Genomic DNA, 17842 nt, shown 5'->3' on the forward strand with positions numbered 1-17842 from the left:
TACCCTCCCCAATAATTATTACACATTAATAACCCAACTCAAATTAGTCCAACCTCCCCTTTCCCCCCGAAAATAAAGAGTGAAGAATTAATAAAGTTAATAATATATGTGAGAAAAAAAACACCTACTTACAAAAAAAACAAAAACATAACTGATTAAAATACTAACAAAAAGAAAAGTAATTAATACTAAGATATCAGACTTAAAAAACATATTTAAATCAAACTTAAATGCATATATTTAACAAACGGAGTTAAGATGAAATATATATTTAACTCAAACTTAATATAAAAAATTAGTAAAGTTAGTAACATTATCTATCAAAAATTCTTAAACAATAATCAATTCTTAAAAAAAATTGTAGCATGAAAAAAAGATTAAAAAAAAATTTCTCTATAAAGATAAACCTTCACCAAATATCAACTAACTTCACAGCTATCATCATATTAGTCACATAAACCACCAACTTAAAACAAAATTCAAACCTCATTAAGCATTGTACAATTCAATTTTAGTACTCTTCCACCATTTTTCCCTTTTACTCTTGAATAGTTATCCAATAAAAGCTCCAATATCACATTTAAATATCCCCAATCATTACGTTAAAATTCAGATATCCAAATAATAAAAACACATCTACAACGAAATCTATGGGGGTGGGGGGGGGGGGGGCAAAGGGTTACGGAATTCTTGGAGCATAAACCACAAACAAAATTCAAGCCTCATTAAGAATTGTACAATTCAATTTATAACTTTCACCATTATTCCCTTCGTTCTATAACTAAAATAACAAAATAATATACACCAGAATCCCCTCCCCATGCCTGACTACAGGGACTACAGGGCTGGAGTGGCCGGCGCAGAACTTTGGGGTCTGACGTCCTGTGCCAGCTGCCCCAGCCCTGTAGTCCCACACCGAGGGCTGTCAGCAGCAGGGAGGGGGGCTGTCAGGTGTGGGGAATTGGGTCACCGGCTGACTGTCATCAGCCCACCCCCTGCTAGGCACCTGAAAGCTGATAGCCGCTTTGCTTTGCTGTCCTCCAGGACCCCACCACCCAGGCCATGTCCTCTTCACTCTGCTACTATCAGAGAAAAAGGTACAGAAGCGGCATAAAGACCCTCTGCCATCAGATTCCTGAATGAATAATGAACCACAGGTACTGCCTTACTTTGATTTTTTTCCTTGCACTATTTTTATTTATTTTGTAGGATGGTTTAGATAAATGGTTGGACTGTGATGCTACTGCAAAGCAACAAATTTCATGGCATGTTCATGTCAATAAATTCTGATTTCCTACCATTTGCAGACTCCTTTGGGAACACCCATTTGAAAAATTAATGTTGTTTTTTCTCTTTCTGCATCTCTATACACTGCACCATGCTTTACTTGCCAGGCTCTGCTAACAATCTGGAATACCTGCAAAACTTTCTCATTCCACATCTCGTACAGGTGACAATGAACTTGAACAATTCATTTGGTTTTGCCCTATTAGCGAGCCTTCCTTTTGTTCACCACGTCCTTCCCCCACCCCCCCCCCCCCCCACAGCGGCAGATTAACTATCATCCAGGCCCTAGGCACGGCTTTAGTAAGGCCTTCCCTGACCTTGCTCCCCTGCCCCATGGCCCCCACCCTTCATTGAATAAAGTGAAATTGCACCATTTATTACCCTTTAGGTGTGATGCCCTCACATAATCTAAATTTATCCGCTGGGAATACACCAGTTTGGTGTTCCGAGATGTTCGCCCCAGTCACTTTTCAAAAGTCCAACCGCCCCAGGTTTGGTCACTTGGATTCTGGTTGGGTCTCTTGGAGCCTTGATTGACAGGACTAACCAGAGCCCCTATTGACAAGGGGTTACATTGGTTCACCAGTGGTCCTGCCTCCCCTCCCTTGACCTTCCCCCAGGTTTCTGCCTACTCAGTCTCATGGTTAATCCGCCACGCTGCTGCTCACGATCTCATCTTCTCTCTTCCCCTTAAACTTTTAACTCTTTCTCTTTCCACTGATGTCCTTCTTTGGCTTGGCTTCGCGGACGAAGATTTATGGAGGGGGTAAAAGTCCACGTCAGCTGCAGGCTCGTTTGTGGCTGACAAGTCCGATGCGGGACAGGCAGACACGGTTGCAGCGGCTGCAGGGGAAAAATGGTTGGTTGGGGTTGGGTGTTGGGTTTTTCCTCCTTTGCCTTTTGTCAGTGAGGTGGGCTCTGCGGTCTTCTTCAAAGGAGGTTGCTGCCTGCCGAACTGTGAGGCGCGAAGATGCACGGTTTGAGGCGAGATCAGCCCACTGGCGGTGGTCAATGGGGCAGGCACCAAGAGATTTCTTTAGGCAGTCCTTGTACCTTTTCTTTGGTGCACCTCTGTCACGGTGGCCAGTGGAGAGCTCGCCATCTAACACGATCTTGGGAAGGCGATGGTCCTCCATTCTGGAGACGTGACCCACCCAGCGCAGCTGGATCTTCAGCAGCGTGGACTCGATGCTGTCGACCTCTGCCATCTCGAGTACTTCGACGTTAGGGATGAAAGCGCTCCAATGGATGTTGAGGATGGAGCGGAGACAACGCTGGTGGAAGCGTTCTAGGAGCCATAGGTGATGCCGGTAGAGGACTCATGATTCGGAGCCGAACAGGAGTGTGGGTATGACAACGGCTCTGTATACGCTTATCTTTGTGAGGTTTTTCAGTTGGTTGTTTTTCCAGACTCTTTTGTGTAGTCTTCCAAAGGCGCTATTTGCCTTGGCGAGTCTGTTGTCTATCTCATTGTCGATCCTTGCATCTGATGAAATGGTGCAGCCGAGATAGGTAAACTGGTTGACCGTTTTGAGTTTTGTGTGCCCGATGGAGATGTGGGGGGGCTGGTAATCATGGTGGGGAGCTGGCTGATGGAGGACCTCAGTTTTCTTCAGGCTGACTTCCAGGCCAAACATTTTGGCAGTTTCCGCAAAGCAGGACGTCAAGCGCTGAATGTGGTGCCTTGTTTAATCCAGCATATTGTGTGTTTCTATTTCCCCTTTCCAGCATCTGCAATTTTTTTTAAAAGAACTGCTCATTGAGATACATTTTATCAACATTATCTCTGGCTATAATAGAGTCGAGGTGGGCTTTGATGGAAACTCATTTGTATCTACATGTCCCTGTCGACACTGCCCTTTTGCATCTCTGGGAGGCAGTGTCTGTAATACTGTTACTTTGGGAGCCACCCGGACGACGAGTCACGGCGGCGCTCCTCCCACGCCCGGGGGCAAGTTCGCTTTCGGACGTTTCTGGTGTCTCAAGGTCCTGCGCTGGTGTTCGTGGGGAGCCGGCGTGTCCACCGGGCAGTGACTTGCTGCGTGGGCGCCCCTCCTTCGGGGACTCACCCGGGGACGCTGCCTTGCCGCTGTCACTCCATGGCGCCTGCACCCTTGCCCATTGCCAGCGCCCTGTGGTACTTCACAGTATTCGTGCCACTCGGTGAGTTTCTGTTCATTTCGAACTCGACTCTGCTCCTTTTCCCTTTGATACCCAGTGATGTTATTAACCGCATTATTTCTCATGAGTCCATGGAATCTAAAACTGCATCGGTTCTTCCGCGACTCCTCCCCCCCCAAATTATCTTCCCCCCCAAATTATCTTCCCCCCCCAAATTATCTTCCCCCCCAAATTATCTTCCCCCCCAAATTATCTTCCCCCCCAAATTATCTTCCCCCCCAAATTATCTTCCCCCCCAAATTATCTTCCCCCCCAAATTATCTTCCCCCCCAAATTATCTTCCCCCCCAAATTATCTTCCCCCCCAAATTATCTTCCCCCCCAAATTATCTTCCCCCCCAAATTATCTTCCCCCCCAAATTATCTCCCCCCCCATTCTCCCCCCGCCATTCTCTTCCCCCCTCCACCCCCCCCACCCCCTCCACCCCCCCAATTATGTCCTCCCCCCCCAATTCTTCCCCCCCAATTCTTCCCCCCCCATCCATCCCCCATGTCCTGTAGTTCAAGGATGAGTTGCGTCTAAGGAGATCTTGGAGTTCGTTCTTCAGACACTTATTTGAGATGTGGAAAAGAAATAGGTTCTTTTCTCCATTCGGTTTGGTTGCGCGATAGAGTGGGGGGGGGGGGGGGACAAAGGGTTACGGAATTCTTGGAAGGCTCGTTTAAATTTAAATTGGTTTTCGATCCATCATTGTTTTTAAGGGGATGTTTCAATTAGATACATTTCAGATGGCATTTGTTCATTTAGCTTTGGCTCTTCCTGGGAAAGATGATATTGAGCTGAGTGTCCAGAGGTGACATGCTGAAATGAGAAATGGTGCTCCTTTGTGGGGGGTAGAATAGCTTATAATTTACGTGAGAATTATTCCTTTTTTTTTATTAAGAAGTGGAGTCCATATTTGGAATGTGTGGGACTGGAAATTAAGTGAATTAGTATAGGTGTGGATTGCTATTTGGAAGGTGGCGAATTAAAAATAGACTAAATATTCATTGCTGCTGCTCCTATATTATTATATAAAATATTTTATTCATGTATTGTTGTTTGGGGGGAGGGAAAGGGTGGGGGTTTAAAAAGGGGGGGGAAAATTTGTTATTTTTTTTTCTTCAATGTTTGTATTCCATTTTTTGTGATGAAGTTTTCAGAGTTGCAATGTCCCTGCTCTTTCCCTCTTCAAAGTTTAGCCCCCTTGTCCTGGGATGGGAATGGGAGGGTTGGCCTATCACACTAGACCACTCCTAATTGGGACACTGAACCCATTCGCAAGCCCCTTTCCCACTTGCGTCCCAGTAAATTGGCCGTTCGGTGTCCCGGGATAGGAATATGGGGGGGGGGGGGGGTGGGTGGTTTGGCCTTTCACACTAGACCACTCCTAATCGGGACACTGAACCTATTCGCAAGCCCCTTTCCCACTTGCATCCCAGTAAATTGGCCGTTCGGTGTCCCGGGATAGGAATATGGGGGGGTGGGTGGTTTGGCCTTTCACACTAGACCACTCCTAATCGGGACACTGAACGCATTTGCAAGCCCCTTTCACACTTGCCAGGGATTCCAGGAATCGAATGTCAATAGGCCTTTAAAGTGGCAAGTGTGAAAGCAGATGACATCCTCTCATGCCGGGGATTGCTGGCCTCGACCCCTAATACCCTAATACAATCCCCGGTGTCTGCAGACACTGGTGTTGAGATCGAGCAAGTGTGAAACAGGCAGCAACATTGCAGGCACTTCCTATTAAAGATAGAACAGACCAAACACCGGGGAGAAACCCTTGCAAGTATGAAAGTGTTCGGTTAGGAGTGGTCTAGTGTGAAAGGCCAAACCCCCATTCCTATCCCAGGACACTGAATGGCCAATTTAGTGGGATGCAAGTGTGAAAGGGGCTACACTTGCAAGGGTTTCTCCCCGGCATTTGGTCAGTTCTACCTTTAATTAGAAGTGCCTGCTATGTTGCAGCCCGTTTCACACTTGTCTGATCTCAATGCTGGCATCTCTAGACACCAGGGATTGTACCAAGGGTCAAGGCCAGCAATCCCCTGCAAGAGAGTACGTCATCTGACACCGGCATTGAGCAGATTTTGCTTTCACACTTGCCACTTCAAAGGTTGATTGGCGTTCGATTCCTGGGATCCCTGGCAAGTGTGAAAGGGGCTTCTGATTATTCTCATCCAGGCTGTGGGGGGGGGGGGGGGTTGCTGGGCTAATCTTCAGGAGGGCGAGCACTTGCTTCTGAAGCTTCACTGTGGAATGGCTTTTGATGTTATGGTTTCTGCTTGGGGTAGATAGAGGGGAAATTAACATGTTAAGGAAATTGCAGAAGTTATGATCTTGCGGTCTCGCCAACTTCTCATTATGAAGGGGCTGAGGGAAGGTGTCTTTAGAGTGATCTCTGTGTTTAGCCTTGAAAGGAAGGAAACTTTACTGGAAACATGAAAAATGTGTTGTGTATATTTTCATGGAGCATTAAAATAGGTAAAATTCCCTTGCAATAATTCTATGTAATTAGCTGGCCAGGGTAAATTGCATGGATTGCCTTTTGACTAGAGAACATGTCCATTTCAGCACATATATTTAGAAACATGAACCTCTCTCTCCAAAAAAAGGTGTTATTAGCAATGAAATCTGGATGAATTTTAGACCAGTACCCAGTGTTCTAATGCTTTATACTTAACTCTCTAACCTTCACTTGCAATTCATTAAATGTTTGATTTTTTTTTAAAAAAATTCCTGTTGTAGTGGATGTTCACCCACTAATCTTTGACATTGCATTTTCTATTTGTTAAGCTTTTGACTTGAATATTTATTTTTTTTCTCTCAGTATCATGAAACTAAATGCCATTTCGGAGGCCGGCTACAGGAGCGGATCAAAAACTAAAAACTTACCTTTCACACAGCAGCCTGTAAACCGAGTGTTGCATTCGTATCAAGAGGTGCCTCGTAGTGCCCTCCGGATTCAATGGAGGCGGGGCAACTGGTGCCGTAGCGCCACCGTCATAAATGCGCAGCAGAGCATAATTCCCCACCATAATTCCCCTACGTAACTGGAACTGATCTGGGAAACGAGCGGTTCCAGCTGCATTGGGGATTATGCGTAGGGAAGATGGCCATTGCTCTGCCGCGTGTTGAGCTGTAGAAAGCGGCCCGGTGAGGCTATCACAGCCCGCTCGCCTCTAACCAGCTGCTTACAGCGGCTGTACATTCAGCTCTGGCGGCGGAGCGCAGTACTCTGCCAATTATCCTGCCCCAAGAAGGGTTGGAATCGGTGCCTTGGAACCAGTCACGGAACATTCAGAGGGGTAAGTCTTTGGGCGCAAGGGCGAAGAACCTCTGCTTTTAAAGACGGTGTTTTCCCTACTTGAAAGTGCCTTATGTGTAATGTTTCATTCTGAAGTGAATTTGCATTCATCAGGATGACCAAACAAAAGGATTAGAAATGTATTGTTAACCTTGCAAGATAGGAGGTTTTGCTTCATCTTGATATTGAAGTTGGCATTTTGTATAATTAAGAGGATTCATTTTTGACTCAAGGACCCAAAGTGTGTATTTTTATAATTATATTCTCTGCTGGCTGCAAGATTCCTTATGTAATTAACTTTGTTAGTGGTTTTCTCAGTGAGTATTCCACTAAAGCTAATTAAAATGTGGCATACATGGGATTGCAGTGTGAAAAGTTTTTTTAAAAAGTGTAATATTTTAAAGTTCCTTTCCGTTTTTGTAAACTCAAGAGTTTAGGAGAAGAGATATAATCAACATGTTTCATTGAAGATAATAGCTCATCTAAACATCAGCGTTTCGTGCAACATGATATCATAGACCACATGATAATCAATTCTGAAAAGTTTCTACGCAGTGAGAAAAAGGATTCCAGTATTCAAATATATGGAGTGAAACCTTTACAAGGTCGAGCCTTTTTTTCCAAACTGCTGAAATGTTCAAAGTGTGTGTTTTTTTTAATTGGGCGGGTTGAATCCTGTTAAAAAATCCAGTATTAAGAAATTACAACATTGCAGAACGAGCCCCAACACCTGGCAATCCTAGGATTGATTTTAAAAGCCCAGTTGGAATGATTGTATCTCCTTCCAGAAGCATTGCTGTTTTTGCAGCCATTTTGCTACTTGATGGAAAGCTTTGCTGGCTTTTTGGTAATTTGTTGCCATTTTGCCACAATCTTAGCCTTTCTTCACTGAAGTGCATCACTTTAACATTCCTGTGTTTAGGTTTACAATTTGTTTCCTCGTTCTCCTTTTCTTGCAGTTTGATGAACTTGTTTCTTATAAATCTTTAAATTATCATTGTGTCTGTAATCACATATTCAAAATTGCTTCCTTCTGGTAACCTCAGACTGTTTCCCAATTTGTCCTTCAAGTAGGTTTTCAGTTGGTGGTATGCATTGTATTGTGAGTTATATTATATTTGTCCTTCATTTGTTCAAAAGATAATAATTTATTTCCTGAAAAACAATTTTCTATTCTTTTGATCCCTTTACTCTCCCATTCTCTGAAGGAAAGGTTATTTATTGTGAAAGGGATTAGTTGATTTTGTGACAATATTAATTTTGGTAGTTGATAATTTATTTTATTCCTTTCTACATGAATTTTCTTCCAAATGTTGAGCAGATGGTGCAGTACTGGTGAATTCCTACATTGCACCAATTTTTCATCCCACTTATATAGTATATGTTCAGGTATCTTCTCCCCTATTTTATCTAGTTCTAATCTGGTCCAATCTGGTTTTTCCCTTGTTTGATAAAAATCTGATAGGTATCTTAATTGTGCTGCTCTATAATAATTCTTAAAGTTTGGTAGTTGTAAGTCTTGTTTGTACCATTTGTTAATTTATCTAGCGCTATCCTCAATTTCCCCCCTTTCCATAAGAATTTCCTTATTATTTTCTTTAGCTCCTTGAAGAATTTCTCTGTTAGGTGAATTGGTAATGATTGAAATAGGTATTGTATCCTTGGGAAGATGTTCATTTTAATACAGTTTATCCTTCCTATCAGTGTTAGTGCTAAGACTTTCCAGTGCTCTAAGTCGTCTTGTAATTTTTTCATTAATGGCTGATAATTTAGTTTATATAGATGGCCGAGATTATTATTTAGTTGTATACCTAGATATCGAATTGCTTGTGTTTGCCATCTAAATGGGAACAAGATCTAAACATAAAGATAAAGAATGAAATATGGGAAAAGCTATGCTCCGGAACTATGAGAAATACAATAAACACGAGGTTACGCATGATACAATATAATTGGTTACACAGGCTATACATCACACCCCAAAAGTTAAATAAATGGGACCCAACAGTATCAGACAGATGTTTTCGCTGTAAAAAGGAAACGGGAACAACAATTCATGCAATCTGGACATGTGAGAAAGTGAAAAAATTTTGGGAAGATCTAAACCAGATATTAAATAAAATCACAAAAAGCAATATACCAAAAAAACCCAAAGATCTTCTTTCTAAGTAATATAAGAAATAAAGAATTTGGACTCAATTTGGATGGAGCACAAAAAAGATTTGCTATGATAGCCCTAGCTGTAGCAAAAAAATGTATTATGTCAACCTGGAAATTAGAAGACAACTTGAGAATAGTATAGAAATGAATAAATGTTTTCCATTAGAAAAAATAACATATAATTTAAGAAATAACATCACAATATTCAAACAAATATGGGAGCCATACATGAAATACAATAGAGAAATCCTACCATGGACCTCCACCACCTAAAATGACAGGAGAAGACACCGAAATGAACTGACTCAGTTTATAAAAGTAAAAGATAAAAATTTCTTGTTTATTTTTATTAAGTGACGACATTGTTTAACGGGTTTAATGTATCTTATAGATTGAACTTTAAATAAATGGGAAGGGGGGTGAGGGAGGGAGGGAGGGAGGGGAGGGGGGGGGAAAGGGGAGAAAATGACACTGTATATATTCAAGAGAAAAATGTCTGTATGTATTTTGGTCAGTATGGTTTATAGTGTGAAAAATAAAAAAATTTAAAAAAAACATGCCTGTGTTCAGTCCACATGACTCTTCCCAAAATAGGACGTGGGGCATTTGTTTAAAATCGTAAATACAAGCCATTCCATTTAAATTAGATTGTACTGGCATTTCGTTTTGCAATTTTGACACCGATAGCTTGATGTTCATGGGTTGGGATTAGTTGTGTTGTTTCTTCAAGATTGTAATTTTACAGTAAAGTCATTTTGTGGAATTTGGAGTGGTTAATGTTTCAATGAGTTGAATTAATTCTTAAAGTGACTTAAAAGTGAAGTGAAAGGACTTTACATAGCCACAAATCATGCAGTTGAGAGGAGGCAGAATATGTTGAAATAGGAGGTACTTTTCCCACGTGCTTTTTAATTTGAGGCTTCCTACAAGTATTCAAATGTTTTGAAATTCATTGATTTTTATCACCCATTTTCAAGCTGTTTGCTGTCTGTGAAGGAGTGCATCATTTGAGTTGGGACCCTTCCTTGGCTTTCCTGACTCCTGAAAAGGGTCCCAAGGATATCGCTGGGATTAGTGAGCTTTGATTGTAGGGAGAGATGGGAAAGGAGGCAATGACAACCCCCATCCCAGAATGGAGGAAACGGGGGCTATTGTTGAGGTTTATGAAATCGTGAGGGCATTGATAAGGTAAATAATGGTAGTCTTTTCCCCAAGATAGGGGAGTCTAAAAAGAGGTGTAGATTTATGGTAAGAGGGGAAATATGGAACTGAGGGGCAATGGATATGTGGAGCAAGTTGCCAGAAGCAGGGACAATTGTACATTTAAAAAAAATATTTGGACAGGTAAGTGAGTAGGAAAGGTTTACAGAGTTGTAGGCCGAATGCAGGCAAATGGCACTAACTTGGGCAGACAACTTCGTTGGCATCGACTTTGAGGGCCTGATTCTGTTGTGTTTTACACAGCTGCTGCGTTCCAGAATGCAGTCTGTGTGAAAAAGGTCAGAACGGGGATGAGGAGTCATTCCCATTCCAATATTTTACATCCTCCACCCCTGGTAAATTTCCCAGAACGCCTTACATTCAACAGTCTGGATCAAGGTGATACTACGTGTCCCCACCCCTTAAATGGTACGGACACGTCTCTAGTTACTAGTTACCTAACCTCAGGACTCATCCCAATCCAGTGTGAAAGGTGATACTTAAGTGTCACGAGAGGTCAAAAGGGTCACATGGTCTGCAGCTGGCATGGGGGGGGGGTCCAATCACTTGGGGCAGGCTGGGCCCCATTGGCTGCTGTGCCCAATGGCTTGAAGCCAAGTGCAGGGGCTCAGCAGGGGTCAGCCAAGGTGATTCACCTGGGCCAATTGGGTCAGGGCTGAGTCTGAGCTGCAGCACCTGGTTATTTAGGCAGGCCAATCGCAAGGGTCATCTATTGCTTGGGGTGAGTCTTGACCTTGGCTGACATGCGATGTGACCTCCAAATAGGAGCACGGCGGCACCACCCTGCGGTAGCCGCAGCCTCTCCATTACACCCATGTACGTCAGATATCAAGGTCGCCGTTGCCACAGTGGCGTGGCAAGTTCGCCTCCCTAATTACCGCACTTCTGGTATTGTGTCTAAACATGCGGTGTGGTACAGACATTTGGAGTTTTGGCCGTTCCTGTGTGACAATTGCTGAGGGGAAAAACATCAGTTATAGGTAAAAAACATAATATCACTCTTGAATTTAACCTGAGGAGTGTAATTCCAGAACATTGCCAAACCAGATTTTAACATGCAAGTTGAAGACTAGATGTCTGAGAAAGTGCTTTCAAGTTCTGGAAGAAAGCTTTTCCTGAATTTCTTCCATTTTCTCATTTTAAAATACAGAATGCACAATAATCCAGTCATCTGACCATCAATTGGAGGAAAGGAGGTACTTTTTCCCAATAGGGATCTCGCAAATGTCTGGAGATGTTGAAGTACAACTTGAAAATTCTTGAAACGCTCAGCAGCCCAGGTCGCATCTGTGGACAGAGAAGCTGAGTTAATGCATTAGGTTGTTTCAATTTGATGGTATGTCTTCAATCTGAACTCTAAAGATTCTGCCTGACTTAGCTGAGTGTTGACAATGTTCTGCAAGGATCTTAACCAGGGTTCTTTAGCAGTTCTTGAGGTTTTTTTTTCCCTCCCATTATTGCTTGCCAACTTCTTGGGGAATAGTGTCGAGGCTTTTTATGATCTCCTCTCAGAGTTAGTTACTTGTGAATCGATTGAAGTGCGATGAATTGTCCTGATGGCCTTCTACTCCATTGCTTAACAGGATCTTTCAACATGTAAATCACACTTTGTGATTTTTGTGGTATTGCATTTGCAGCTTAAGATATCTGCTCTCTGCATATTGGGCTGTGGTAAAACTACAGAAACACTGGAGGAACTCAGCGGTCTTGCAGCAGCATGAGACCTGGTGAGTTCCTCCAATGTTTCTGTTCATACCACAATCATGGTATCTTCAAACTTGCGTGTTTCACTGCCAATTGGAATTTCCATATTTTTTTTTAATCCAGACAGAATCCCTCCTCTTTGAGAATTCTGTTGTTTTATTTGGACTATATTCTCCCTATAATTTAAAGATATAAATGCCTCAAAAGCAAAAAAAAAATGCTGATGGTGGAAATTTATAATTGAGAAGAAAACAAAATGTAAGAAATGCTGACCAGGTCAGGCAGCATCTGTGGAGGGGGAACTAGTTAACAATTTGAGTGAATAACTTCCCATAGCACTCAGAAATGTTCAAAATCAAGAATGTTTGAAGTTGCCAAGAAGGTGAAGAAGTGAAAAGAACTGAAATGTTTGTTTCTTGCTCCACAAATGCTTTCTAAGCCGCTGGGCATTTCCACCATATTCTTTTTCTCTTTGGTCGCCCTGCTGAATGTGTTTCTGAAGCAGTGTAGATCAAGAAAATCTTATCATTAAAGTACGGCAGGGCTAATGAGCTGGGCCGGGGGGGGTGGTGTTTGAGCTGTTTTCGTAGATGAGGGGTGTCACCCGACTACTGATGAAGATCCACCAGCCAGGGTTCCATCCATTCGACGCCGATGCAGGCATCTAGATTAGGCATTGATGTGAATGAAGTGGAGTCAGAACCTTCAGATTTCCGGGGAGTCCATAATCACAGAAGACCTTTCTTGGAGCACCTCGAAGCAAACGTGAAGAAGGCACACCAGCACCTCTACTTTCCAAGGAGTCTGAGAATTGGCACGTCGCCAGATATTCGATTAAACTTCGAAAGGCGCACTGAATGGCTGTATCATTGAATTTGGCAATTCAAGTGCCCAGAAACAGAGAAGGCAGCAAATGTATCCATGGTCCATCATGGGCTATATTGCAGACATCTACATGAGGCGCTGCCTTGAGAAGGCATCCAACATCATAAAGGACCCCTCTCGCCCTGGTCACAACCTCTTCTCACTGCTTTCTTTGGGAAGAAAGTAGATGCCTGAAAACTAGCATCTCTAGGGTTAAGAACTATTTCTTTCCAATGGCTATCAGACTTTTGAACTGCCCCTTTGTACACTAATCACAGATTTCCTGAACTTTTTAGCACAAGGATGGCTGTGAATAGTTATTATGTATCAGATGTATTTGTTGTCTCTTCTAATTTAATTAAATTTGTTTACTATTCCAGTTTTTCTTTATAGTACTAGTTCACCTGCAGCAAGAATTCTGGGCATAGGTGCATGGTGCAATGCAAATGACAATAGACTCATTATCAATTGGCATAACTTTTCAGTTTCACTAGCTCTTGTTCTGCAGATACCTGAATTAAAAAAGGATGCAGGCTCATCCCACATTAAAAACCTCTAAGTTTAACTGGGCGGTGAGTTTGTGCAGGGCAAGACACCACAAGCAAAAAGATGATTCAAGCTCCTATTGTTCTCCAGTTCCTTCAGTGTCACAGCCCTCAGGCTGGGAAAGCAAAATGAAAATTAAATGGTTTGGGAGAAAAAATGGCAATTTCTCAAGACCCACAACTCAGGCGAGCAAAGGGCAATTATTCAGGCCAATGGCTAAGTACAAATCAGTCAGCTAAATCATTGCATTTATGAGGGAACTGAGAATACCCAAGATTTTAGATATGGCTATAACTTGTATATAGGTCCTTGGAAATAAATGCAGATCAGATCAGATACTGTTTATTGTCATGTAATAAAACAGAATGGTGATGTTATATTAAATTGCCTTCAATCTGCCATAAAAAACAAAGATTTGCAATTAGCATTGCCTGGTGTCCCTTACAGTCAGGGAGGGAAGCAAAACAGAGTCCCCTAAACCCAGTGAGTGTCCGTGGATTCGCCTCCACCGCATCCACAGCGACTGCCGTTGCACAAACGATCACGAACCCAAGCTGAGATCCAAATCTCCGAACGGTGAGGGAGCAGAGCGATGCAGATCAGCTAAGAGAGTGGGCAGGGGTCTGGCAGATGGAGTACAATGTTGGTAAATCAGAATCAGGATTTATTGTCATGAACAAATCGTGAAATTCGGTGTTTTGCGGCAGCATCATATTATAACCATCTTACGACATTACTATTAAAAAAAAATAATAGTCCACGAAAAGTAAAGCAGTGTCTCCAGTTCACTGATTATTCAAGAATCTGATGGCGACAGGGAAGAAGCTGTCCTTGTGCCGCTGAGTGCTCGTCTTTAGGCTCCTGTATCTTTTCCCCGATTGTAGCAGAGTGAAGAGGGCTTGGCCTGGGTGGTGGGGATCTTTGAGGATCGAGGCTGCTTTTTTAAGACACCACCTCATGTAGATGTCCTCGATGGAGTGAAGTCTGGCGTCTGTGATGTCGCAGGCTGAGTTATTAATTCTCTGGAGTTTATTCTTGACCTGAGAGTTGGGTACCTCCATACCAGGCAGTGATGCAACCAGCCAGAATGCTCTCCACAGTACACTTGTAGAAGTTTACAAGAGTCTTCGGTGACCTACCGAATCTCCTCAGGCACCTCACAAAGTATAGCCGCTGGCGAGCCTTCTTTGTGATTGCATCAACATGGAGGCTCCAGAACAGATCCTTGGGGATGTTGACACACAGGAATATGAAGTTCTTGACCCTCTCCACTATTGAACCCTCTATGAGGACTGGATCATGTTCCCGTGACTCCCTCCTGAAGTCCACAATCATCTCTTTGGTTTTGCTGACATTGAGCACAAGGTTATTGTTACATTATTCAACGAGCTGATCTATCTCCCTCCTGTATGATTCCTCATTGCTTTTTGCGATTCTGCCGACAACTGGGGTGTCATCAGCAAATGTGTAGATGGCATTGGGATTGTGCCTGGCCACACAGTCATGGGTGTATAACGAGTATAGCAGTGGGCTAAGCACGAATCCTTGAGGCGCACTGTGTTGATGATCAGTGAGGAGGAGGAACTGCTTTTCCCAGAGGGTGATGAATCTGTGGAATTCTCAGCCCATTAAAGCAGCAGAGGTGACCTCAGTAAATATATTTAAGACGGTTGGATAGATTTTTACATAGTCGGGGAATTGAGGAATATGGGAAAGGGCAAGTAGATGGAGATGTGCTCATCATCATTATCAACCATGATTTCATTAAATGGTGGAGCAGGCTTGATGGGCTGAATGGCCTACTCTTGCTCCTTTTTCTTATGTTTTTATTGTAAATTTTCAGTGCCCATGGCCATTCTGGAGTCCTCACCCTCAGCATCCTCCCGGATCCAGTATCTGATACCTGGTTCACACGAGCCAGTCTTCAGCGGCCAGCCTTCCTTGCTCACAAGTTGCCACCTGTGTGTGTGTCCTTCACTGGCCCGCCACTCTGGTCACTGACCTTGGGGGTCGTCTCCTCTGCCTCTCCTTCTGAACAGAGGATGTTCTCCCCGTTACTGGTGGCCTGCATCAGTCCACTGCTCCCCCGGAGTCTGGAACTCGTAAGGCCGCTGCTGAACACGGGTGCTGCCATCTTGGGCCCAGACACGGGGAGGTCAAAGGATTTTAAATAAAAGACTGTCAGCTCCTTTAATAAGCTGTTTAAAGCTGGTACGGAGCCGACAGAAGTTGTACTAGGCTGTAGGACCCCACAGGGGAGGACTGTGAGTCCGCTCCCCACTCTCCCTGGTTCCACACCAGCGGCTCTGGCAGCGCCGCCATTATTTTTTGCCCTTGTGCTTGCTGACCAAGAATAGGCAGTTCAGACTGGAGTAAAGCCTACTTAGCATAAGAAATGGTCACAGGTAAAATCAACAAATCTACTGAAAGTTAATGATCTTGTTAATGCCTTAAGTGACTGAGGACTATGATCTAACTTGAAACATCGTCTGTAAACTAATGCATTTGTGCATCAATTGGTCCTTGATTTAATTTGTAGTGTATAATGTTAGATTCTCGTACCTGAGAAATCATGTGATTGCTTCATTTTCAAATCTGGGATTATCTATCCTGACTTGGTATTTTTGCCTTTTCAGTTTACGGCTTTTGTGATGATCCCAGTGATGACGACGGGCCATTTTGTACTCAAAAAAATAAGTAAGTGTTTTAATTTAATTTCACTCATATAAAGAGAGAATTTGAGTCCTTTCTCAGCTAGGTATTTTTCTAGAGTGAACTGTCCTAATTAAGAGTAGCTATTATTTTGAAGTGAGTAACTTCAGGTTTCTCAAAAAAAAATCCAAACTGTTCTCAGCTGTCTCAGAACAAAATTGCTTGAACGTGTCTGGGAATGCAGTTTCATTAATAAATAATTGTACTTGAAGGAGCATTTTATTCCCACAACATTTTCAAAACAAGCTAATAGCAACGAATAACCTTGGAAGCAAGAAGAAATTTAACAAATAGGAGTGGGCCATAGAGACTCTTGAATCTTCTGTGTCGTGAAATAAAATCTTATCCTACCTAGTATTTAATGCAGAGTTGAATTTTGAGTCTGCCTATTTTCAGCTCTATAGCATCTCCTGATGTACAGAGCTGTCTTAGATTTAATCTTAAAATGTAATAAGACCAATCTTCTTCAAAAATATCTTTAAGCACATTCTGCCCCACCTCTAGTTGAAATTCTATACAGAATATTTTAGAGGACCAAGAACCAAATGTCCTCCATAATGTTTGGGACAAACACACTTTTATTTCCCTCCTTTATTTGCTCAAGTTTTAAATTTGTAATCAACAATTTACGTGATTAAAGTGCAGATTCCAGATTTTATTAAATTTAGTTGTTGGCATTTTGGTTCAACCATGTAGAAATTGCAGAACTTTTGTTATACATACTTCCCTCATTTCAGGGCACCATAATGTTGGGGACATTTGGCTTCACGGTGTTTGTGAGTACTCGGGTATGTTTAATTAGTTCTGTGGTGCAGGTATAAGAGAGCTAGGCTTGTTTCTACGCTTTTAATCAGTTTTGGAGTTTGTAGCTGCCATTTTTCGACATGAGGACCAGATTTGTGCCAATGAAAGTCAAAGAAGCCGTTATGAGGCTGAAAAACAAGAATAAAACAGTAAGAAACATTGCCTAAACCTTAGGTTTACCAAAATCAACAGTGTGTAACATCATAGGAAGAAAGGGCGAACTGGTGTGCTCAGTAACCACAAAGAGACTATTATTCCAAGGAAGACCACCACTGCTAATGACAGAAGAATTCTCATCATAATGAAGAAAAATCCCCAAACACCTGTCCGACAGATCAGAATCACTCTTCAGAAAGCGTGTGTGGACGTGTCAATGACAACTTTCTGCAGAAGATTTCATGAACAGAAATACAGTGCAAGATGCAAACCACCAGTTAGCAACAGAAAACAGGATGGCCTGATTACAGTTTGCCAAGAAGTATTTAAAAGAGCCTACAGAGTTCTGGTAAAAGGTCTTGTATCAGAATAATGGCAAGAACAAAGTGTGGAGACATCAGGGAACTGCCAACGATCCAAAACATCTGTGAAACATATTATTTGGGACAATAGCAATGGCATATATATTAAAGTAATCATGCTTAGTATTTTGTTGCATCCCTTGCATGCAACAAACAGCTATGTGTGATGGCCTGGGCATGTCTGGCTGCCACAGGTATTGGATGCACTTATCTTCATTGATGATGTAACTGCTGATGGCAGTAGCAAAATGAATTCTGAGGTGTATAGAAAACATTTTATCTGCTTAAGTTTGAGTAAATGCTTCCAAATTCATTGATGGTGCTTCATCCTACAGCAAGACAATGATCCCAAATACACTGCTAAAGCAACAAAGGAGTTTTTCAAAGCTTAAAAACTGGAAAATTCTTGACTGGCCAAGTCAGTCACCTGATCTAAATCGAATTGAGAATGGCTTCTATATGTCGAAGGGAAAGCTTAAAGGGATAAGTCCCTGAAACAAGCAGGATCTGAAGAGGGCTGCGGAAGGGGTCTGGCAGAGCATCTACTCAGGACCTA

At 42.6% G+C, this 17842-nt stretch overlaps 1 protein-coding gene and 1 long non-coding RNA gene across 2 annotated transcripts in view; both read left to right on the plus strand.

The window, feature by feature from the left end:
• Positions 1 to 1151, plus strand: part of LOC138764237 (uncharacterized) — a 41181-nt gene extending 40030 nt beyond the window's left edge. The window contains exon 3 of the long non-coding RNA XR_011358083.1: positions 1045 to 1151. This is a non-coding gene — a long non-coding RNA (uncharacterized lncRNA). The remainder of the gene's footprint in view (positions 1 to 1044) is intronic.
• A 2032-nt stretch (positions 1152 to 3183) lies between these two features.
• The window catches only part of LOC138764236 (protein shisa-5-like), a 98433-nt gene continuing 83774 nt past the window's right edge, over positions 3184 to 17842 (plus strand). Inside the window, exons 1-2 of the mRNA XM_069939881.1 lie at positions 3184 to 3450; positions 15889 to 15949. Coding sequence (XP_069795982.1) covers positions 3387 to 3450; positions 15889 to 15949 — 125 coding nt within the window. The 5' untranslated portion in view covers positions 3184 to 3386. The remainder of the gene's footprint in view (positions 3451 to 15888; positions 15950 to 17842) is intronic.

The sequence above is a fragment of the Narcine bancroftii genome, chromosome 5 (genome assembly GCF_036971445.1).
Source record: "Narcine bancroftii isolate sNarBan1 chromosome 5, sNarBan1.hap1, whole genome shotgun sequence".
NCBI classification, from domain to species: domain Eukaryota; kingdom Metazoa; phylum Chordata; class Chondrichthyes; order Torpediniformes; family Narcinidae; genus Narcine; species Narcine bancroftii.